The sequence below is a fragment of the Akebia trifoliata genome, chromosome 3, assembly GCF_017979445.1.
Source record: "Akebia trifoliata isolate Shusen 1 chromosome 3, ASM1797944v1, whole genome shotgun sequence".
NCBI lineage: Eukaryota > Viridiplantae > Streptophyta > Magnoliopsida > Ranunculales > Lardizabalaceae > Akebia > Akebia trifoliata.
The window spans coordinates 8,600,682-8,626,594 of record NC_141377.1 but is presented as its reverse complement, the minus strand read 5'-3'; the positions used below and the strand labels follow the sequence as shown (position 1 = coordinate 8,626,594).

The window sequence follows — 25,913 nt, the reverse complement described above, 5'->3', positions numbered from 1 at the left end:
ACCTAGTTGAACTGTCGTACGGTTTTCAAAAACTGCAATGATTTTGTAACTCAACCTGACAAGTGACTCAAAAACTCAACTGACGTGTACCCTGCAAGAACAGTAGATTTTTCCCTTGGGATACACAACTACACATGTTTTGAAAAATCTACAATTCTTGTAACTGCCACGTGTCAGTGAGTTTTTGAGTTCTCTGTCAGGTGGAGTTACAAAATCAGCATTCTTTTAAAGAAGGTATATGTCAACTCTATATGATGATGTGGATCACATGTAGAGTAATTGATACTGAGTCCTTATATCAAATCTACAGCTATTGCTACTCAAAATATATATAGACTAATATTATCTAGGATACATTATTTGTGAATCCCTAGGATTGTTCTCCCCTTCTCAACCATTTATTTGATGGATGTCTTCAAATTAACCTAGTTTGAGGGGCTTGTTTTCCTATTAAAAAAAAAAAATCCCTTTAGAAGTCTACCCACTGCCACTGCATTATGGACCAAACTAGGCCATTGAATTCTTTTGAATAACGACCATTAAAACAAGAAATCCAATAAAATTCTATCATAGGGATATGTATTTTCTGGTTTTATTATCGAAATATGTACTATTGGGATTGGTAATAGTCTCGACAGATAGGCATCACGCGTTTTTCCATGACTAAATCAATCTTATTCGTGACCCAACCCAACTTTGCCCCGGCAGGACAACACTTAGACTAATTTGAGGGTAGACGGCTAGGCTTCAGCTGGAACGTCGATTTGGAGTAAATTAAAGGTTGGGCTTGTTGAGATAAGTTGAATTATCAGGCTAAACCCAAATCGATATAGAAGCCCAGCCCTCTAATTTAATGGGCTTCATCCCATCTAAGATGAATAAGAATTGGGACTATAAACCTAATTATAGACCAATCCATTGTGGATTGGACCTGTAGTCAGGCCAATCCATTGACACCTTTATCTTTATTCTTTACTGTAATATTGTGAGAAAGGTGAGTTACATTGACTTATAACCCTACAATTTAATTTTTTAAATTACAAAAAGACCTTTAGTTATTTAATATTAAATGATTTATGTAAAATAATTAAAGATAAATCTTTAAAAAGAAAAATCTCTCGATAAATAACAAAATGTGCGACGATAAAAACCCACGATTTCGAGTATTTAGCTAAGCAGCAGTGTCCCTTCCCTAATTTTATTAAAATTTCAATTAAAAGTTTACGTCATTTTCAAAGATTTTACTAAAGACAAAATTGGTTAATCAAACTTACAGGAGCCCCATAAATCGAAAAATGGTCCGCCTATCTCCTACCATGCCTCCCATGAACAGAACCCATTATCCATGGAACCGCATCGGTGACCCTTCGGTGGACCAAACATTATTTCGATACATATTAACAAACAAGGAAGCAATCAAAGACGTTGATTTGGTTCCATGCAACTCATTCTACGAGATCAAAAAACCAACTTTTCAATTGAATCCAAACCTCCTCCCAATCGGCCCATTGCTTAAGTGTTGCCACCTAGACTAGATTCATGGAAACTTTTTGCCGGAAGACTCGACTTGCCTGCACTGGCTAGATAAACAGACTTCCTGTTCTGTCATCCATGTTGCCTTTGGAAGCTTCATGGTCTTTTAACCAGGACCAGTTCCATGAGCTAGCACTCGGGCTCGAGCTTACTTGTCAGCCTTTCTTGTGGGTCATGCAACCCAATCTCACCGACGGTCCAACCGAAACATACCCAGATGGTTTTCAAGCAAGATTAGGTTCAAATGGAAAAGTGGTGGGGTGGGCACCACAACAGCAGGTGTTGAGCCATCCTTCCATTTCTTGCTTCTTGACTCATTGTGGTAGGAATTCAACAATGGAAGGATTAAGCATGGGAGTTCCATTCCTCTGTTGGCCTTACTTTGGTGACCAATTCCATAACCAAAGTTACATATCTGATGTTTGGAAAGTTGGATTGAAGTTGCAACCAAAAGAGAACTGAATTATCCCAACGGAAGAAACTAATAAGAAGGTTAAAGATTTGCTTAGCGATGAGAAAATGAGATTAAGAGTTTTAGAGATGAAGGAAATAGCAAAGAAGAGTGTAAGTTAAGGGTGGTCTTCTACCAAGAATTTCAACATTTTCATCGAAGTTATTGAGGGAAAATGATAGATCTCATCCAATAACGGAATCATGACCACCAAAATCAGACTAATAATGATAGATCGAAATTACAGTAAGATTTGTACCCTTCAATTAAATAAACACTAGTGAGAAAAATTTGTAAAACTGTTTGAACATTTGGTGTTTCTTGTAGATGCAAGTAGTGTGATTTATGTTCTATGATTCCACGAGTATATCACTAAAGAAAGAGTGTCGTTAGAGACTACTCCACCTTTGGAAGTTTTCTATGAGGATACCAAGTCCAGTGATGAGCATGATCAAGGATTAGCATCCTTAGAGATGGGCCTCAGATTGAGGGATTTCGACCAATCCAAAGGTCCTCGTTGCATCGGCAGTAGGAGGTGGGTCCCAAAATCATCTGCATCACAATGGAATAACCTTAAGAGAAGAAGATAGCAAGAGCTTTCAAGAAATTATAATTCTTATTATAACAAAACCATTGACAATCTATATTTATGCAAGCAATGTGTTGGACCCCTTCAGATTTCATATCATAGTTTTGAATCCGAATCTGTAATCCATATCATATAATCCAAATACAATCCGACCCTTGGAAATGAAGTCTCAAGGAATTACAAGTTTGACACAGATATACTTGGAATTATAAAACTATGGAAATCTGACAGTCAAAATTTATCATAATGGTGTATTATGGGAATACGTGTCAATCCTAACAGCTGGATTTTGTTTTTCCATGAGACACCCAATCCTGGCGTGTCCATTAAATTTCTATGGAAAAATAACAAAGGAATAGCTCAAATTTTGGAAAAAAGAATAATGCTAGAGAAGCAAAAATTTTCTTAAGAACAATTTTTTTAGACGTACGCACAGAGAAAATACTCATGGAAGACTTGGCCAGCTACGACAGTATAAAACATTGATCGAGTAAAATATATATATAACTCGAGCTCAAGCCCTACCAAGCAATGCTTGATTAAACATCAATTGTTTGATTAGCAAAAAGTGGTAAAAATAATAATTCCAAGTTTTTAACCGAAATAAATATTACCATGTTGGCAAAGTGCATGCTTTGAAAGAATCCCTGAGAATGTCCTCATCCAGATTTCGACCTGCAACCCATTGAAAAAAATAATATATATATCATAAAAGGGGTCTACATAATTTGTTATAGGAATCTAAGAAGCAAAAGAAAGATTATCCAAGTCTGGAGCTTTACCTATAAACACTATCTTATCCATCCGATTCTCTCCTTGCTGCCATCTGCGAGCTGGAAGAATCTCATATATCTCCCTCACGGCCTGTCAAAACATTCCAAGACATCAAAATTTCTGTTGAGGCAAATGAAAAGAATAAAAAATAAAAAATAAAAAAATAAACAATTAAGCAATTGGTATCAGAAAAAGTCAGTTAAACCCGTTTAATGTGAAGTGCTTTGCATTTAGTGGAAATTTCTGGACTCTATCCATGGTCACCAAGTCGGGGTTCAGGAATAAGTCAGAAAGGGAAAATCTTGGAAAATTTGATAAAAACGAGAAAAAAAAAATTGAGATAGGTTAGGACTGTGTTATTATTCTTAATAGTTGGTGTTATCATATTATATTATCAAATCCCATATTAAACTACAATAATAAATCATTGAACCCCATATTGATATCATACCTCCATCCACAACAAATAACCACAGATCTACAACATATTCAAAGTTTATATTGTACTGGTCAAAATATCAAAATCAATGTCATCCTCATTTCCATGGTCGTCATCTTATGCTTAATTCGTAAAATGGTCAACATTTTTTTCCTTTTGATAGCAGTATGATGGTCAACATTATCTTCACCTAGGTTCCTCTTACTACTGGCCATATCCTCTTACTAGTGCATCAAGCTCATATTTCGTTTTTTCAGATTTAATCACAAAATAAATAAAAGTAGTGTCTTATTGAAAAAGTGACAATTAAATTGTGAGTGAACTGGTGAAGGAAAAAAGTTACAATTTAATCACGACTTATTCAATAAGTTGGAGAATTTGGTGACTATGTCTTTACCTATAGAAGAAGTGACCATTCCCGTTATCTCAGGTCTATTATACATAAGGATCGAGAGATTGAGGAAAATATTAACAATAAAATTTGAACTTGATAGTTAAAGTGGAGGTGTGCTTCTAGAGTGCTATGTGACCAACGCAAACCAATCAAATAATAAGGAAAATTTTATAAGGTACAGCAGTAAGACCAGCTATGCTTTATGGAGCTGAATGTTGGGTGGTCAAAAAGCATCATGTTAATGGATTGAATATAGAAAAGACAAGACTGCAGTGATGGATGAGTGCAAAAAAATCCAGAAGGTAAAACTGGACATGAACACAAAATGTAGCAGCTCCAATAGGTGATAAACTAAGAAAATCAATTGAGATGGTTTGGGTACATTCACGAAGGCCAGTTACAGCTCCAGTTAGATCGAATATACAAGTTTGAAGTTCTAAAGGAACAAGAGGAGGAAACAAAAGAATGTGAATTGAGGTGGTCAAAGTGGATATGAAAATACTCTTTCAATGGTAGAGTTTAATTTCTATTTCAAATTGTGATGTTATTGTCTTTGGTTTTCTTCCTTCCTACAATTCATCATTGAGTTTGAAGGGGAGGAGATCTAATTGGATCATGAGGGATGATCACTATGATCCAACAACATAAACTCTGAGTAGTAGAGGGAAAATCTCATATTTAGCTTTAGGATATCAAGACTAGCTCATCCCTCGATCTGCAAGCACTAACTGATAAGTTCTAAATTTACCGCTCTCAAGTTTATTTTACAGATTCTTGATCTACTGCATCTGTGATAGCTAGTTTTGTTGATTGATAATTTTGCTGGATATAAGAAAAATAAACATGAGAAATCTGCCCAATATATTATTCCTGTGACTGTTTGCTCAAAGTCAAATTTTAGACTTTTTTTTCCTAACACAAGATTCTTTTAGCCGGCCCAAATCTTTGGGATGAGGCTTAGATGATGATCTGTAGAAGAAGATTACTGTCAATAGCATGGGCAAAGTGGAAATAAGAGGAAAAGGAATAATCAACCAAAAACTTGAAAATGAGTTACTTTAGGGTGACGAAGACTTCTATCAAGTTATGAGGGCAGTCTTGGTTTTCATAGAGAACTCAAGAAAACTTGACCAACTACTTAGTCATTACTACATGAGAGTTCAATCAAGTACTACTCGAAGAACTTAAAAGAACGAGACTATAATGTCAGCTATTCCAACCACAGTGACAAAATTCTCCGATTTTAAAAAAAAATGATTAACTCACAATTCTTTCAATCGGCAATTTAACTCTGGGTTATTCACAAAGCTTTAAAGAATATTGTTTATATTATATTTAAAATGTAATTTTATAATGTATAGTTGACTTTGTTCAAGGGTTTCTTAAGAGAGGGAAGAGGAAGAGAAGAGAGAGGAAAGGAGAGTAAAAATGAGGAAAAATAGATATCTTGTCTCATATCCTCATCCCTTTTATAATAAATTTTTTGAAAATTACAAACTACTCCTAATAAAGGAATAACAAATAAACCCAAAAAGCATAATAAATTAGTTATCTAGTCCATATAATTACAACACTCCCTCTCAAGCAGGACTTGGATGTCGGACATACCCAACTTGTCAAGAATGGTACGGAATGTACTTGAAGCTAAGCCTTTTGTAAAGAACTAGCAACTCGCTCACAAACAAAATGTCTGTCAACCTCAATGTGCTTGGTGAGATCATTTTGAACTAGATTATGAGCAATGATTATGGAAACTTTGTTATCAAAGTACAAATTCATAAGATGGGGAGCCACAACTCCAAGATCATGTAGGAGAGATCTCAACCATAGGAGCTCTGCTACACTATGAGCCATGGCCCTATACTTGGTTTCAACGCTCGATCTGGCAACAATCTTCTTACTCCTCCACAACACAATATTACCTCCAAGAAAGACATAATACCCAGATGTGGATCGTCTGTCATCCACTGATCCAACCCAATTGACAGCTGAGAAAGTTTCCAACTTGAGGTGACCAAGATTAGCAAATATAATTCCCTTCCCTGAACAAGATTTTAGATAACACAAAACCCATTCGACTACTGCAAGGTGATGAGTTCTAGGAGAATGCATGTATTGGCTGATCACACTCACAACATAAGAAATATCTGCCCAATAACTCAGGATGGCATGCTATTAATCAAGTAAACAACGATAAGAACAGCATCTCCTCAATATCTCTTAAGCATGGTGGCATTCATGAGTCCACGTGCAACTTCTAGTAAATGGTGATTCTTGCGGTCAACTACGCCATTTTGCTAGGGAGTATGGGGATAAGTGCTCTGATGAATAATACCAAACTCAAATAGATAATGCTCAAACTCCCCCTAAAAGTATTCATCAACATTGTCAGACATGAAGATCTTAATATTAGTGTCATTTTGATTCAACACCATTTTATGGAAGTTCTTGATAAGATTTGGAGCTTCATCATGAGACCTCAGTAAATACAACCACGTAGCACGTGAAAATCATCCACAAATGTAATAAAATATCGATAACCATTCAAAGAGACAGTAGGACAAGGCCCCCATACATCAATAAGAACAATATGAAAAGCAAACAAACTTCTTATATCACTAGGATAAAAAGAGGTTCTACAATGTTTAAACAACTGACAAACTTCCCACTATAAACTTTGAAAAGAAACAAATGCAAACAACTTCGGAAACAAAACATGTAAAGACCAAAAAGACAGGTGGTCTAAGTGAGCACCTCACAGGTGGCCAAAGTGATGACATAACAGTCATATGATCAAATGCTTCTGAATCAATGATCCAGGAGGAAGAAGAAACAGATGTAGAATTGACAGATGTCAAAGTACCTATGTGAGCAAAAGCTGAAGATGCAGAAGAAGATCCCTAATCAAGACAAGCTAGAAGGCCCCTGAGTTTCTCAATCTCCTCAGTCATATGATCAAATGCACCTGAATCAATGATCCAGGAGGAAGAAGAAACAGATGTAGAATTGACAGATGTCAAAGTACCTGTGTGAGCAAAAGCTGAAGATGCAGAAGAAGATCCCTAATCAAGACAAGCTAGAAGGCCCCTGAGTTTCTCAATCTCCTCATGAGACATAAAAGACGCATCAACCGAACTAGATGGCATAGGAGTAGAAATAGTCATTAGGTGGGCACCTCCTTTAACAGGCTTCATAGGAGGTTTTCCATGTAGATCCCAACAATGCTCTTTGGAATGCCAGTCTTCCCACAATAATCACATTTCTAAATCTTCTTCCCATCACTAATAGAAGAAGGCTTGCGAGGTCCACTCGGATTTCCCTTTGGAGGAAGGGAAAACTATGATACAAGAGCAAAACGATCCCCTATAGGTGGAGGAAGCATAGCAATATGGCGGCTTTCCTCACTCTAAACAATAGAATACACCGCAGTCAGAGAGGGAAAATTCACCCTTACTCAAGATTTGCACCCGCACCATCTCATATTCTGGGTTGAGACCCGCCAAGGATTCAAACACATGGTCCTCCTCCAGTAATCGCCTATAAACTTGACCATCTTTGGGAGATTCCCACTAAACAACTCTTTAGGAAATTCCCACTAAACAACTCGATAATAGTCTAATTCTTCTCACTTAACACGTAGGGAAGAAAAGAAGGTAGCTAATGTCTTCTCCCCCTGACGAAGATTACCAATCTCTTGGCGAAGCTGATACATGTGAGCAATGTTCTGGAGTTGCGAGTAGGTCTGAGCCATGGTATCTCATACATCCTTAGCCGTATTCAAAAACAGAAGGCCTCGACTAATGGATGGATGCATAGAATTTAAGTGCCAAGAAATCACCAAGGAGTTTTCGCAATCCCATTTCTCAACAACACATCCTCTAAATCGAGCAGAGGAAGCTTCCCATTTATGTATCCCACCTTTCCACGACGATGAATGTACCTCTTAATCGATTGAGACCACTATAAACAATTGGAGTCATCCAACTTAACTATAGTAATTTGAAGAGAAGGGTAATCATCGTAACTCTAAACTTGAGAATTCCCATGTGAAGTGACTTTGGAGGAGCCCGAAGAAACCATTTACACTCAAAAGGCAACCAAGACAACGCAAGATACACACAAGCCGCAAAAAATCACCCAAAAGAAAAAATAGAATTGCGGCTGATCTACTCGATGTTTTTTTTATGAAAAGAAACACCAAAAAATGGATTTGACAACTATTTTTCAGAAAAATCTCCTAATCCACCCTCAAAGCCTTGCCAATAACTAACAAAATAATTTCAATAAAACATCCTCTAACAACTTACAAGAAGGAAAGACACAAACTTGAAGGATTCATAGGCCACACGATTCCCTATACAAGCCATATGGCCATTATTCGAGGAGGAAAATTCATCTTCGCATTTCGGAATCCTTTACGAGAGGCTCTGATACCAATTTGACTTTTTCTAGGATTTCTTAGGAGAGGAAAGAGGAAGAGAAGAGAGAAGAGTAGAAAAGATGAAAAGAGAAAAAATGAGATATCTTGTCTCATGTCCTCATCCCTTTTATAATAATTTTTTTGGAAATTACAAACTACTCCTTCTAATAAAGAAAATAACAAATAAACCAAGAAAGCATAATAAATTAGATATTTAGTCCCTATTATCAGAACATATATAATACAAGTGATAGTATATTTTTATTTTCCCGTTTTTTCTCCGACTTTTTTCCACTTTCATTGATTTTTTCCTTGCTGAATTTTTCTGAATCCCGACTTTTTCACTATGATTCTAACTCGAAAAGGATGAAGTGAAGATGTGTGTAGAACATGGAGGAAAAAGAGAACTGATGCACGAGCATAAGTAGTCTGGCCGTCTAAGGAAAATCTAAGCTACGTTCCACCAAAAAGACAATAGCGAGGACCAAAGCTGAGAATCAAAGCATGACAAAACACCTATCTTTCAAGTGACTTGGTGACCTATTAAGGATATATTTATAGAAAAGCAATTTGAGGGTATATATGATGAAACTTAACCTGTATCGTATGAAGATGATCCGAGCCTTGTACATTTAAAACCCCTTTGCAACGATAGACATCCATGTCGTATTTCTTCTCCCAAAGAATCTCCTCAAGCCATATCCGAACCTGGAAAAAGATACTAAAGTTAGAAAAAATGTATATTGGTTACAATACAGTACATCAAGCATTCAATCGAGAGATGTTAACCTTTGTTAAGGAAGTGAAAAGGAAATGAAAGCAAAGGAAAGGAAAGAAGTCTTCACTTACAACTACAATGTTAAATGTACTAGAGTTGCTACCCCATAGTTTAGATAACTTATTAATACAGTCCAGAAAACTGAAATACCAAAGTAAAGCCCTTCAAGTGGCCTCTAATGGTACCAAATTTCAATGAGTTCTTAATGAGGTGGATTTCCATTTAGGATAATGTATGCTCTCATAAAAATTCAATTTTTATTTTTTTGACATATAAAAAGAACTTTATTGGAAGAGTCGTGATTTTCTGACGCCCCGTCTGACACACGCCCCCTGATGTGGCATGTGCTAGAACCATAGATTCTTTTCCCTCAGGATAAACTGCTGTACAGCCCCATAAATTACAGTTGTGTATCCTGGTGACAAGAATTTATGGTTCTAGCACATGCCACATCAGGGGTCGTATGCGTGTGTCAGAGGGAACGTCAGAAAATCATTACACTTATTAGAGAGGAGGATGAGATACACTAAACTACTCAACTAATAAATCAAGACCCATCTAAAGAGAAAGTCCTCAAAAAAGACAAGTAAAATCAGGGAATAATTCACAAAAAAATACAACAGAACCAATACACCAACAACCTTTTGAAGAAAATGTTATTTTCCTTCAAAAACCCACCAGTTCTTCTCCTTCCTTAGACCCCAACACATAACAAAGGGAATGAGCTATTGGAAATAATTTAGTTAGTTGCTTTCCAGTCTTAATTACTTATTAGTGATGGTATTTTATTTATAAGGACTTTTCTGTAATTTAACCTTTGTAATTAATATAAATTCCTACCAAGCTCTCACAAAGAGACTTGACACAATTATTCTCAAATTCTTCTTGGTATCAGAGCCAAGGAATTTTTCTTCTTTCTCTCTTTCTTCCCTTCACTCACTAAACCCTAACCTAGAGTCAATCTCATTCAATCTTCTCCCCTTCGGGGGTAGTTCAATTTTTTTTTTCTTTTTCTTATTTCTCCTCACATGCTGCAATAATGCGCTATGCTTATACCCTATGCTAGGGTTTATTCATTCGTAATAGCCATTTTTTTATGTGAGCAATAGCAAATAGTGGCTGTTTTTTGGTCCTACAACTCCTGCGACTAACATAGGACCTCTAATTGACCCTGCGATAGATCTCTACGACCTCACTGCAACCAAGCGACTGGTTTTCTAGCTTCGTTTTGGTCCTACGACTCCACTGCAAGTGGTTTTGGTTACATTTTGGTCAGGCGATAGTGATTTGGGTTTCATTTTGGTCCTACGACAGTGATTTGGGTTTCGTTTTGGTCAATCGACAATGCTTTGGGTTTCATTTTGGTCCTACGACAGTGATTTGGGTTTCGGTTTGGTCAAGCGATAGTGATTTGGGTTTCGATTTAGTTCTACGACGTCACTGCAAGAAGTTTTGGGCCTTGGCTTGGTCAAGCGACTTTATTGCAAGAGATTTTTCCCTTCGGTTTGATCAGGCGACAGTAGTGGCTGTCTTGCTTTGGTCCTACGATAGGTCTCGACATCTCTAGACCTTCGTTTTTGGTCTTGCATCAGTCTGAATAGCTTCAAATTTCTCCTGCAACAGTGTTGGACCCTGCGTCGTCACTGGAACCTGGTGCCAGCAGTGGATATCTTATTTGTTTAGTTTTGCGATTATAGCCGCAAGCATAGGATCCTTCTTTAAGTCCTATTATTACCGCAGCAGGTTGTTATGACCCTTCTTTCAGTCTTGCGCGTACAACAGCAAGTTTTGGATTTGTCTTTAAGAAATTTTAAACAATTTCTCCTTTAGATCTCCCTTCAAACCAAAGTAATGTCTTCGGAACAAGGAATTACAACTTCTACTGCAGTTCTTGGATCTAACTCCTCAGCTCAACGTATTACTACTGCTCTTCTCGATGGTCGGAACTTTCAGTCATGGTCCTGATCTGTGCGTCTCTTTCTAGGAAGTAGAGGAAAATCTGGATGGCTCTCTGGGACTGTTACTAAACCACCTTTAACTGATCCTAAATTTGAATCATGAGAAATCGACAACTGCACTATCATTGGGTGACTATTTAACTCCATGGAGCAGCACATTTATACCATGTTCATGTACCATGAGACAGTTCCATCTTTATGGTCAGCACTTACTCGAACATACGCACATTCCAGGAATGACTCGAGGATTTATGAACTTTATCGGGACATTGCCCAGGCTACCCAAGGGACTCAGAGTGTAGCCAATTACTTTGGATACCTTCAGTCACGTTGGAAAGAATTTTCTCACTATGAGTCTATGGCTGAATTGTCTTCAGAGGCAGCCGATTATGTTGTCAAGTGGATTGCTCGACATCAAACCTACCAGTTTCTTAAGGGTCTACATCCAGAATTTGAGGCACTCCAAACACAGATCCTCAACACCATTCCTTTACCTTCTTTATTTGAGATATTTGCGACCATCGATAGTGATGAGCATCGTTGCCATATTCCTCCTCCTCAACATTAGGTCCCTGGCATTCTTTCTGCTCCAGCTACAGATTAGAAGGCCTTAGCTGCCAACTCGAGTTTTTCCGACCTCCATACTACTAGATCAGGGAGTCGTGGCCGTGGTAGCCATGGTAGTGGTAAAGGGAGTGGCCTTACTTGCAGTCATTGTGGGAAGACTAGTCATGAGAAGGCTCGCTGCTTTTAGCTCTATCCTCATCTGATACCACGATCTTCTTCCACTTCATCTTTGGGACATTCTGCTCCTCGTGCTATTACAGTAAAGTCCTCATCTACTGATCCTCCTTCAGTTGGCACGATTGACTTACAACATCTACAGACTCAGATGCCACTATTATCTGGGATCAGATTAAAGCTCACACTAAAACTTCATCGACTGCGGCCTCAGGTATTACGCCTCCAAGTACATCCTCTGCATTCAATGTCACTCAATCTAACTCTACTCCTCTGACATGGGTTATTGATTATGGTGCCTCTGATCACATGACCGGTGAGTCTAGCCACTTTACTTCTTTTTCTTCCACCACCCATAGGGAGGTTCACCTTGCTGATGGATCTCTTACACCTGTCCACAGCAAGAGTATCATCCCTTTAACTCTAGGATTTCTCTAGATTATGTGTTTCATGTCCCTCACCTATCTCTCAATCTTTTGTCTGTTAGCAGTATTACTAAGTCTCATAATTGCTCAGTTACCTTTTTTCCTACTCACTGCATTTTTCAAGATCCGACTTCGAAAAGGATTTTTGGCAAGAAGTATGAGAAGGATGGGCTGTACGTGTTTGGATCTCAGCCTACTGCTGCTCCAGATTTCGTGCTTCCATCATCTGGCAGTCACACTTTTACCTCTCAGACTTTAGATTTATGGCATGCTCGCTTAGGACATGCCAATTTTCAACACTTGTGTTCTTTATTTCCTGTTTTAAAAACTGCTTGTAGAGGACATAAATTTCAATGCTCTGTGTGCGAACTTTCTAAACACACCGTACTTCTTATATTCCTCATATGCATAAGTTTAATGCGATATTTGATTTAGTTCATTCTGATGTGTGGGGGCCTTCCTCTGTTACTGCCTTTAATGGTCATCGTTATTATGTTACATTTATAGATGATTACTCCCGTTGCACTTGGGTTTATTTGATGCATTCGTGTTCTGAGGTGCTTCCAATTTTTGTTAATTTTCTTTAAATGATTCAGACTCAGTACAATATTACTGTTAAATCCCTTAGGTCTGATAATGGGGGGGAATATATATTTGATGGTATTCACACCCATCTTCATGAGAAGGGTATGCTTCACCAGTTGACGTGTCCTTATACTCATGAACAGAACGGGGTGGCAGAACGCAAGAACCGCCACCTCATGAACATTATCCCTTGTCTTCTTCGCGGAATGCATGTTCCAAAGGCATTTTGGAATATGAATGTCCATACTGCAGCTTTTCTTCTTAATCGGGTTCCAAGTCACACCCTAGAAGGGCAAGTGCCCCTTCATGTCCTTCAACCTGATAGCATTTTCTTCCCTATTACACCTCGTGTCTTTGGATGCACGTGTTTCGTTCAAGATAAGACCCCCAATCATACGAAATTGGATGATAAAGCTATTCGATACATTTTTTTGTGTTACTTCTCTATGTCCAAGGGCTATAGGTGTTATGATCCAGTTTCTCACCGTGTCATCCACACTCTTGATGTTACCTTTTTTTAAAATGTTTCATACTATCATGCTACATCTACTTTGTAGGATTCTCCTACTTTGCAGGACTCGTCCCCTATCGTGCTACCTTCTCCAGTTTTTCCTCCATCTCCGCCACCGCTTCAGGTCTACACTCGTCGCACTCACCCCAACCAACCTCTTCCTTGGATTCAGGTATACCCTCTTCTACCTCCACACATATACCCGTTCTTATTCCATCTATTTTTGACTCTCACTTACCTATTGCCCTGCGCAAAGGTAAGCTGGGGTGTGTTACTGATCATCCTATTGCCCAGTTTCTTTCCTATCAGGGTCTTTCTTCTTCTTATCAGGCCTACCTTGCCGCAATTGATTCTATTCGAATTCCTCGGTCTGTCTCAAAGGCATTACGAGATCCTCAATGGACAAAAGTTATGACTGCTGAAATGGATGCTTTGCAAACCAATAATACCTGAGAACTTGTTCCTCTTCCGTCTGGGCCCGGACTGTTGATTGTAAATGGGTCTTCACAGTGAAATATCTCGCAGATGGTACTTTTAATCGATATAAGGCACGACTAGTTGCTAAGGGATTTACACAGACCCCAGGAAAAGATTTTAGTGCCACGTTCGCTCCTATCGCCAAACTCTCCACTGTTCGCCTTCTTATCTCCCTAGCTGCGTGTAACTCCTGACTACTTCACCAACTTGATATGAAGAATGCATTTCTGAATAGTGATTTGACTGAGGTTATTTATATGAACCCTCCTTCAGGGTTTCGTCTTCAGGGGGAGTATTCTGGGAAGGTATGTCGCCTTCTTAAGTCTTTGTATGGCCTGAAGCAGTCCCCGCGAACCTGGTTTCAGCGTTTTTCTGAGGTTATTCTTTCTATGAAATTTTCTAGATGTCACTCGGATCATACTTGCTTTGTTTGTCGAGGAGTGGATGGTCGTTACACAATTGTTTTGGTCTATGTGGATGATATCATTGTGACTGGAGATGATGCACAATGGATTAATAAGGTTAAGACGCTATTAGGTCGTGTCTTTGAGGTTAAAGACTTAGGTCCACTTAAGTACTTCTTGGGGATAAAAGTGGCTCGCTCTAGCCGTGGTATATCACTATATCAGCGAAAATACACATTGGATCTTCTTCAGAACACTGGAATGCTTGGTTGTCATCCTACTTCCTCTCCTATGAATCAGAATCATCGTCTTCAAGCTGATTCTGATGATCTTTTATCAGATCCCTCTTCTTATCAGAGACTTGTAGGCCGTCTGATTTATCTAACACACACTAGACCGGATTTGTCATTTGCAATCAGTGTGGTCAACCAGTTCATGCATACTCTGCGTGTATCTCATCTTGATGCAGTTTATCGCATTCTTCGCTACTTGAAGTCACGTCCTGGACTTGGACTTTTCTACTTTTTCACTGCTCAGCCGCATTTGTCTTGTTTTATAGATGCTGATTATGTTGGCTCTCTTACAGATAGGAGATCTATCTCTGGTTTTTGTACCTTTTATGGTAATAATCTTATCTCGTGGAAAAGTAAGAAACAGAATGTGGTATCTCGTTCTTCTGTTGAAGCTAAGTATCGTGCTATGGCCCTTGGTACATGTGAAATAATTTGGCTTCGTTCTTTCTTGACAGAGTTGGGTTTTCCTGTTTCTGGTTCTTCTACTATGCTATATAATAACAAGTCTGCTATTATGCTTGCTTCTGACTCAGTTCTTCATGAAAAAACTAAGCACATTGAGGTTGATATTCACTTTTTTAGGGAGAAAATTCGACCTGGTGACCTTCAGACAGTTGTCGCTCCTTCTTCAGATCAGATTGCCGATATGCTTACGAAGTCTGTTGGTCCATCTATCACTAATTCTCACCTTGTCAAGCTGGGTTTAGTTGATATATTCTCCCCAGCTTGAAGGGGAGTATTGGAAATAATTTAGTTAGTTGCTATAGTTGTTTTCCAGTCTTAATTACTTATTAGTGATAGTATTTTATTTATAAGGACTTTTCTGTAATTTAACCTTTGTAATTAATATAAATTCATGCCATGCTCTCACAAAGAGACTTGACACAATTATTCTCAAATTATTCTCTAGCCTCCACAAAATCTTCTCTTTACCAGCTCACAGCCTTGGATTGCCGACTATGGAACAATTGAACAACAGATTTGGGAAGGCACGATGATATAGCAAAAAGTGAAAGGAAGTGAGCCTGAACCTTACTTGCAGAATCACAGTCGATTAAAAAATGGCTAACCGACTCACCATTGGATTTGCACATAAAATTGAAATCCACATAAGTAATATCCCTAGCTCTGATATGGTCTGCAGTGGAGATTTTCAAAGGTCGCAGCCCAAATGAAGAACGTTAATTTAAAAGGAATTTTTTTTAGAGCAAACAAAAGATGTTGGAAAATATTGGAGTACTTCCAATAGGATATGTACATATGCAGGTTAAGACTCCTTGAACTAACCAACAAAAGAAGGCCTAACTAAAATAAAGAGCTAGTGAATCAAGATATGGGGGGAGATCTGTCAGTGAAATAGAGAAAGTTTTTGACTGGTTAAAAAGATATCATATTGAATATTTTAAAAGTCAATCAATGCCTTATAAAAGAGTAATTTTTAAATTATATATTAATTATTAAGTACAGGTGAATCTGATAAAATATCTCAAACAAATGAAGCCTTGTGCTCAAGTGGCATGAAGGAAGGAGTTAAATGTAATAGATATCAAGAAAAGTGTGCTTACCTTATCAAGATCAACCTTCTGCTGCTCACATATGCACAAGGTTCGCACACTACTGTCATGAAGATTCCTGGAAGCTATGGACTGGCTTTCTCTCAGAAGTGATTCCAAGTGAGCAAAATGCTGTTAAGAAAAATTGAAAACTATCAATTAAATGTAAAAAAAGAGCTCTTAGATGATAGATGGAAAATACGATTAACTAACCGTAGCATCATAGGCCTTGCGGTCCAATATCTTAGACAAGTCAACTTGGCATCGAACTGAACGAATGATATTTGCAAGGGAATTAATGCTATAAATATCCTTTTCGAGTTCCTCTAGAAGATCCAAGGTCATAGTTTCAGAATCTTCAGGAGAAACCAAATCAACCTTATTAAGAATCACCACATCCTACAACAAACAATAAAACCTATCACCACTTGTAGTAATCATTCCATCTAAGATCCAACCTATTAAAGGAGACTCAGGAGAATTGAATAATTAATGGAAAGCTTCCACAATACTAATAGAGAAATCAGAAAGTTAATCAGAATTACCGCAAATGCTATTTGAAGAAATGCTTCAGGAAAAGAAGATGAGTCATGATGCTGACTAAGCTGAAGCTTGAGGTTTTTGGCATCCACAACCTATTTTGGTCACAAATCCACAAGTAGTACGAGATTGTGAAAAGAAAGCAGAAACATTATATAAAATCACAGTGATAAAGGAACCATGAAAAGTACATGCATTCTACAACACTTGGGCATGCAACACAAATCATCTTCATCAAGCCATATCCCAAAAAAGTATGGTTGACTGGCATGTAACATAACTCAAAATTACTTAGATTAAAGTAGAAGACTTACTGATAATTTTTATTTATTTTTTGATAAGTCTTACTGGTAATATTCAGTAAAATCCAAAATCATGCCAATGAGCTTCAATATTGTTCACCATTAGTAGTTGACGACTTGAGTTGGTAACAGAAAATAGTTAATGCATTAACGTTGATGAATCTTTGGGACCATAAACTCCATAATCATAATAATCACCAAGAAACTAAAGTATGCATTAAAGATGAAATGATGGTGTAACCTCAATGCCCATTGCAAAATAATAGAAGCTAAAATTGCAGAATAATGGTGGAAGGAAACAAACTGTGATAATAGAATCAAGTCTGACTGCTGATTCTAATTGATCATCCAACCAAAGAACGGATGCAAGAGGTGCCGGATTGGCCAATCCTGTGGTCTCTAACAATATATGATCAATTCTGTGGTACATGGAAACAAACAGTCAATGTTAAGTTCTGCTAAGAACTCTACAAAAATAAAAAAATATATTGTAAATAATGGCATTCCTATTCTCGTTACAAATTGAGTCCCATCTAAACAAAATATCCTTAAAGATGAACCCCCTAAACTCCTTGAAAGACTTACACCAAAAGAGCTAAAAATTCAATTTAATTTAATTTTGACAATATTTTATTGTTCTCAAACTATAGTGTATGGTATGTAGGATTTAGTGGGAAAATATTAAATATTTAAAACTAAAAAAAAGGTGAGAACAAAAGTACCCACTGTTATAATGGCAGCAACAACTGTCAAAATGGTGACTAACGACCAAAGCCCACCACAGTTAGCTCCATTATATTCTTTTTCCTTAAACACTGGCAATGGAGGTGTAAGTAATAATGAATTATATAACACAAGTGTGTATGTGTTTTCTATCCTAATTCATTTCTAAGCATTAGGAACTGTTCAACAAGATGAACCCATGAATCCCCATGTGAACTAGTCCATAAAGGGTCACAAAAAATCAAGGTTTAAAATGGTTCACTAAACAGCAAAACAGGGCACATCACCATCTTGGCTGTTAAAACAATTACATTATAATGCTAAGACCAATTATTCATGTTATGTAATAAAAAGACATATTTCCATAAAGAAAAAGAAAATGAAATTGAAGTGAAATAATGGTTCAAATAGAAATTTGAAATTTCATTTTTCACCGAACTTTACAATCTTAAAGCTGTTAAACAGCCATTATTTCCAAAAGCCTCGAAAATCCCACTTCTTTTATTTAAGCTGCGTTTCGAAAATGTTAAGCTAAAATAATATTCAAATTAAAAAAAAAAAAAAAAATTTAAGCTTCTATTTAAAAAGAAATTGTTCTAAATACCAGCATTCAATGGGACTTTGAAATATAACAAATGGCATCATGGGTTGGGATGTTATCGATATACAGCCATTATATCTGCGTTATTCTTAATTTTTTCTAACATGCCTTGTAGCACCATTGAAAGTTATCCTCAGAGGATATTTTGCTCTCACTTGATTTCCACGAATTCCCCAAGACTTCCCTAGTTTTTCGGATTTTCTTCAGAGTTTTCCAAGACTTCTTGCATTTTTATTTCCGATTAACAGAAGTTTTGCCAAGTATTTTGAAAAGATGTTGCACAATTTTGAGGTGTCTACATCATGGTCTCAAAACTCAGCTTGACGTCTCATCTTGTTCATGGACGATACCAAGTAGTCTCAGACGAGATATACCATTTAACTCGGTTTACAATTGTTTATTCATATATACTTATACGAAATAAGGTAGACTAGAAGATATTTAATCATAACATCATTTTATTTATACAATAAAGATCTAAATTTTAAATTTTAAATAGAATATATATCATAAATGAACGTTAATGAAGCATAGAGTATAGAATCACCTCTCTTTCCTCTGAATGAGTTGTTCTAGAGCTTGGACCAGACTATGCTTCACAGTGCAACAAACACACCCATTCGCCAACTCTACCCATTCTTCAACGAGTGCCCCATCGTCTCCCTCGTTGATCATTGCCCTTTCTACTCCAATTTCCTCACCAAACTCATTCAATATAACAGCAATTCTCTTCCTATGTTGTGCATTTAAGATGAAATTCACAAGCTGAGATTTAAATGTACTAAGTGTAAGAAACCTAACAAAATTGCTCAAAAGAAAACTAAATGAAATTTCAATCAAAAAGTACGAATGAAAAATGTAACAACAACAACAACAACAAAACAAACTAACAAACAAAAAGAAATATCATTTAAGACGCATAGAATCTGAAGAAGAACGAGTTGAGATTCATAGAGATGGACTTACAGTAGATTTTCCTGCTCCGAGATACCCAGTGATCACGGTTACTCCAACTGAATCTTCGTTGGTTTCTTTTCGATTTTCGGATTTTTCAGGTAGTTTTGACGAAATCAGATTGGGGGTTTCGTCAATTTGAACTGCAAGAGGTGGAGTTTCGTCGTCGTCCTCCATGATTGAACCAGAGCTACAGAAGAGGGAGGTTTTTTTTACGACCTTTAGCAAATTTGGAATTGTGTGGGTCTATTTGCACAAACCTAAATGACTCAATGCACCCACTTACGTGACTTTTAGGAAGAAATGCAATTTACTATTTTACCCTTGCGTTTTTACTAGTTGTACCCATCGAAGGTACCTATGGATGTATACCTAAAATCACCGATTGAAAGAACACATTCACTCCACTGATTAAAACCTAAATATTTCTATCGAAATTTTTAAAATCAAATTTGTTTCGCTCATAACAATATAACAGCTATTAACACTTGAGTATCTTTACCTCTAGATGAGTTTTTAATAGATTTGAATCAATGGAGGTAACTTATTAGGGTTTTTAATATTAATCTTTGTTGGTTACACTTTTTGGATAATTACATCTCGTATTGATTGACCAATAAACGCAATGAGATGAAATTTATTTTATATTAAGGTGTTGTTAAGATTTGAAACAAATTGTAAAAATAATGATCGATTTTTAACATTTTTCATTATCGTTTGGTAGGTTCAAACTGAACATGTAATAACATATTCGGTATGTACATACCGAATTAGTTGAAAAATGAAAAAAACTAAACACTCACTCGATAGATAAGTACCGAAATTAGTATAATCGACTCGATGGTATGTACCGATTGTACCATGCAAAGTTCGGTGCAAGGGTACCGAACAGGGCTATTATAATTTAGAAATCTTGTCAAAGTTTTGTTCAGTACCACAGTACCGAATATGCCATCGAATCAATAAAACAATTTGATATTTATACATCTTTTAATTCGATCACTTTGATGACTATCGAATTAGTCCAATATCTATGTCAAATTGATCAATGACATACATTTACTGACCAATCATTAACCATTGTACAATTAACCAATTATTTGATCAAGGATAACACCACGGTCAAAATAATTTATTCTCATTGATTTATGACAAAATCACTGTCAATTCTTGTCAATCTAATCGTTTTCCTGCAATGAAAAGAGGTGAAATCAAAGGCCACCATGTCCAGTGAGTTTTTTCTTATTTTAGATCGATTTAATTTTGTTCCAAATACCTATCAAATTTTTTTTGTTCCAAATGTTTTATGGAGAAAATCGGTTCAGATCCTATAAATCTGAGATCTAGTTATTTTCGATACTGACGATTGAGTGAGGTTAAGATTAAATTTGATAGACGGGTGAAAAGATATGACGATTTGAACGCATCGATGTCTTGTCCTGAAAAAAGGGATGAACTGACCTGGGTTTTCAACGAATTGTAAACAAAATATTGTTCTGTGTACGTGCACGGCTTTAAGAAAATAGAGACTCCCATTTTGCTTCGCTGTCTAAAACAAGTGGATTCATGATTTGAGACATGAACACTAATCAAGAGGCCCCCACAAATGGGTGGTCTTTAAGAGTTAATAATCTAATTTTATAGGTCTCAATTAATGCTCAAACCAAGAGTCCTGAAATACTTCAAATAGACTATTAGTTTGTCAAAATCTAATATAAACATGTTCAAAATTACCAAAATAAAATAATAGTCCAAAGATACATTGTTGATCAATCGAGTTAAAAAAAAAAGCAGTTAATTAATATGTCAACTGTTTGGTTAGGCTTATTATCCATTTCGGTTACAGTGTGTTGGTTAGTCTATGAGTTGCATAAATCTCTATTTCAAAAAATAAAAGAACATTATGACTTATGTTCAAGTTAAGTGCATCATAACTTGATGGTCTAATCAACACCAAAAAATAATTTGTTTTATCAATAACCTTTTGGTATATAAATTAGTAATGAAATGCTTTACAATGAAATTAAATCTATTTAAAAAAAAAAATTGTCATTAATAGTGAGAAGAAAATAATCTGCCTGTTTTTTTGTGTATCAATCCATGATGGATATCCATACAACGAAACTAGTAATATTTATCAACATCAATATCAAATGTAATATTTGATATCAACATCAAAGATTTTCATTTAAATTAATATGCCACATATAATATTTAAACTATTAATACCACATGTAATATTTATTCTACTTGATTTTATCATCTGATCTTGGGTTTCAAGAGATTATCAACATCAAAGATTTTTATTTAAATCAATATACCTTGAGCCATTGATGTGTTGCAGACGAAGGTTTTATTCATTGATCTGAAAATTGAAAACCTTCTTAATTGTCTACTCACTTTAGATTTGATGTGTAGAGCTCGATCTACCCTTGATTCACCTTCTCTCTCTCTCTCTCTCTATCTCTCTCTCTCTCTTTCTCATCTTCTTTTGAAAGAGTGTTTGACTATATGTGAATATATGTTATCTTTAGACACCCCATTTTGCACGGCCCCACTCAAAAAGGCTCATAAAATGTATTTTAAAACAATTTATCAACCAAAAGACTTAAAGGCCTAATTTTCAAGATTCCAACATTTAATAGCCCAAGACCTTCATTGGGACCATGGGCTCACAAATAATTCGCTTTCGCATGAATCCATGCATTTTCATTACATTTATTCCCATGCTCATTATTTATAAACCTTATCCTTTCTCTCAAAAGTCAATTTAAATCAACCCACTAATCTCAATCCAATTCCTAAAGTCACTCTAACATAACCCCTAGCTAATTCCAACCTAAAGCAATCTCTAAATCCAACCTACAAGAACTCATTCTTTTAAAACCTAAGCCAACTCACCCATAGATCACCCCTAAAACCATACCAAGTCCATTCTTAAAGTCCAAATCCAACATTATCCAAACCCCCCAATCATGGTCCATTGACTCAAGTCAAGGTCCAATAAGACAAGAAAAGCTCATTGTCACAAAATGAACACACATCATCACTACAATTAACCTCCTAAATCCGTTCTCACCAACCTCATCATTACCCTTAAAAACTACACACACCATACCCCATCTCCCACACCACATGTCGTAACCCTACCTAATCCAAAATCCCATCACAAGTTACCCTCATACTATACCACTCCTCATTCTCTTAATCAACTTAGGTGGTGTTTGTTTGCGCTATTTTTCAGTGCTTATTGCTGAAAAAAATTAAATTCAGCACTTTTGTCAAAATAGCGCGTTTGTTTACTCGTGCTTATTGCTGAAAATAAGTGAAAAAAATTCAGCACTATTTTGATGCTGAAAAAAAGTGCTGAAGCGGTAAGCACTTCGCTTTTTCAACACGGACAAGTATGCCCTTTGTTTTTTTGAGCATGGACAACTATGCCCTTATTCTTAAAAGGATATTACCTATTATATCCCATGGATAAGTATATAGACACCCCACAAATTAATAAACCCACACCATAGCTAAATTATTTTGTCTTATATGGGTTAAAAATTTAGGAATGAGTTGATTTTTGGTGAGGATGATCTCTACAATGAGGAGATCATTCTCACAAAAAATCAGCACATCTTGAAACTTTTAACCCTATTAAAACAAGTTCAAGAATCGTAAATTGTCCATTTTTTTTTTTTGAAAACTATTTTTAACGAGTTAGAAGTTTCAAAATAAACTGATTTTTGGTGAGGATGATCTCTAGACCATATAAATTATCCTCACTAAAAATTTGGTCATTCCAAAAATTTTAATCCATATAAAACAAAACAAAAAATGGCTATAGTGTGGGTTGCCCTTATTAATTCATAGGGTGCTTTTATAATTACACATCCTTCATTTCCATCGAAAATTATTCATAAAAAATTAAGTTATTTTTAAAGTTGATTTCAAATTTTGATGACTTGTATGACATTATTATTTTTAATTTGAAATTTGTGGCTTTTATAAATAGAAATTATTATTTATAAATTGAAGATTTGAGTATTATTTATTATTTAAAAATAAATTGTATTTTAATTTTATAAGAAATAATATATTTTATTGTGTTTGATAATAAATAAGCATTTAAAACATGCAAACAATGTATAATATGATTGTAAAGATAACAAAGACAATTTATCAGTTTCAGCAATGTGTAACAAACATGATTCAGCATCTAAACAAACAACTTTTTTAGCACTTAAATTCAGCGCTTATAAGTTTCAGCGCTTAATGCTATTCAGCACTTATTTTTTTCAGTTTAACAAACAACACCTTACCTAATACACACATCCATACTCTTTTGTTGCATGTCGTCACCACACTCACCCTCCCAAAAATTAATCACATAACGTTATTACCTAAGCCATTCTTCCAATCAACCACCCTACCATCTCTTTACTTGACTTGCACTCAACCAATATATGGGTTCCAAAACCCAACCCATTTGGACCATACCAATTGAAATGGGTCAAAAAGAGATCTATCTACTCCCTTTTATCTTTAACCTTTACTAACCTCAAATTCCATCTCTTTTCTCTCAAAATCTCATGTCATTCTCTTCCAATCTTTAATTTGGAACCCCTTTTACCTTAAAAAGTGTCCCAAAAATCTATATAAACTCACCTTTTCTTCACAAAAATCCTATGTTTGAACCACCTCTTTCAAGCTTCAAAACCCCTCAAGTTATCCATCTCTCTCTCAATCTCACTAAAACTCTCTCATTCTCTCATACTTATCCATATCTCTAAGTTTAAAATCACCCTCTCATAATCTAAAGTCTCTACTTTATCAACCTATCACCTTAATCTCTACATTCAAGATCAAGAAGTTATCTTTGGAAAATAAGAAGACATCAAGATAATAAAGATAAGATCAAGGTAAGAAGAGGACAAAATAGTGTAGAAATTCTCATTTATCCTCTTTTCATCTCCCCTCCTCTATCTCTCATCTTTTTCTTTAATTTCGATTTAGATTAACCCTAAAATGTGATGCATATCCTCTTATACAACCGGTAAATTAGGCTTCGGCTCAATCAAAATAGTAGGGATTGAAGACCTTTTCAAAAAATTTATTTTGCATTAAGCCAAATACACACTTTGCACCCATCACAAAAAAAAACAAAAACTATTTTGAGGCTAAAGATAATTGAGCCTTCCTCATTCTATGAGAGTGGGCCCATAACTAATAAAGCCAACACTTTTCAAAGATTATATGATTCAAAGGCAAGACATGGATTGGGATCCCTTTTTTCGATGAAGTGATCCTCATGGTCTAGGCCAATACTAATACCACTTGCAAGTAAATGTACAAATCGATTTTCTTAATCTTTATTTTCTTTATTTTTTTTCTAAAATTGGTCTTGTTCCCAAAATTACCATCTAAGGTGAAGAAAATAGGGTACCTAACAGCTTCCTTACTTTCTAAATAGACTCTTATATAGATCTTAGGTAGATCAATGTTGTTATCCATATGAGAGTCACTACAAAAAATCAATTTTCAAAAATACTTTTTAGGTGGCCATACCTTTTTTTTTTTTAATGAATGGTGATGACTGTAATTCTCATAGTGTCGATGTTTTGAACTCGAAAATCGTATAGCTACACCATCGATGAGAGTACTCCTCTTTATTTATAGATTGAGAGAGAGGGCAAGATTTTCAATCTTTCATGGATTCCTAACCTATCAAGAAACTCAATCTTATATAAACTTTGTTTCTCATATCCAACTGGTTGTAGGATTCTTATTCAATTGGCATTTCCCTTAAGAGAATCCAACTTATTCTAAAAATCAAAAATCAAGGGATATGGGTCACACGTTCAATGAAAAATTATAATATTTCATCATTTTGATCTCATAAGATCTACGAGATTGTAGGATTTGGAGAAAAAAAAAAAGGTTTTTGAGGCTCTTGGAATTCTTGCCTTTTGATAGATCTTATGAGATTTAGTTGGAAGTACTAAAAGAAAGAGAGAGAGAGAGAGAGAGAGAGAGGATGAAAGACAATACCTTTTGTTTGTATCTTAAATGAGGTGGGATGACGATTCAAGGCTTTCATATTTTTACGAAACACTTGTTCTTGCAAAACATTATGAAGAATTCACAAGATTTTTATGTATATTTTTAATTTTTTAAATGTGGGCCCACCGCTTAAAAAGTTTACCAAACAATTGTATTTATACCCTTATATAAAAATGAAAAAGAAACTATAAATTTGTATTTCCTTCCTATAAACCTACTATGACTTTTTAAATTTATTTTATCAAACAAACGGCTAAGATATTGGATTGGTGATACGAATACGATGATTGTCGTTTCCTTCTCTAATGATCGATAAAAAAAATATGATCTAAATAGCAAATGAAAGAGAACTAAATGGTTATTTTCTTTTCACCACGATATTTCATAGACTTCTCAAAAAGTGGTAAGATCTAC

General features: G+C 35.8%; 1 protein-coding gene across 2 annotated transcripts; it reads right to left on the bottom strand.

Annotated features, from left to right (window-relative positions):
• Nucleotides 1-2,188: 2,188 nt before the first annotated feature.
• LOC147405888 (uncharacterized) lies at nucleotides 2,189-19,685 on the bottom strand. 2 transcript variants are annotated; one of them, XM_086433768.1, is made up of 10 exons: nucleotides 19,458-19,685; nucleotides 19,039-19,256; nucleotides 17,472-17,586; nucleotides 16,871-16,960; nucleotides 16,539-16,724; nucleotides 16,338-16,457; nucleotides 9,198-9,308; nucleotides 3,356-3,437; nucleotides 3,188-3,248; nucleotides 2,189-2,536 (listed from the first exon to the last, which is right to left on the bottom strand). In XM_086433768.1, coding segments are annotated over exons 1-10 (1,149 nt in total). In that variant the 5' UTR covers nucleotides 19,623-19,685; the 3' UTR covers nucleotides 2,189-2,535. The 2 variants fall into 2 exon arrangements, with proteins under 2 accessions (XP_086289894.1, XP_086289895.1); XM_086433769.1 differs by having other exon boundaries at nucleotides 19,039-19,224; nucleotides 19,458-19,596.
• Nucleotides 19,686-25,913: the final 6,228 nt, after the last annotated feature.

Excerpts from the sequence above, each read along its gene's own strand:
- LOC147405888 (XM_086433768.1), bottom strand. The coding sequence starts at position 19,622 with ATGGAGGACGACGACGAAACTCCACCTCTTGCAGTTCAAATTGACGAA. Across the intron at positions 17,587-19,038 it reads CTCATTCAGAGGAAAGAGAG|AATTGATCATATATTGTTAG; the intron begins GTGATTCTATAC and ends CATGTACCACAG. Across the intron at positions 16,961-17,471 it reads GACTTGATTCTATTATCACA|GTTGTGGATGCCAAAAACCT; the intron begins GTTTGTTTCCTT and ends TGACCAAAATAG.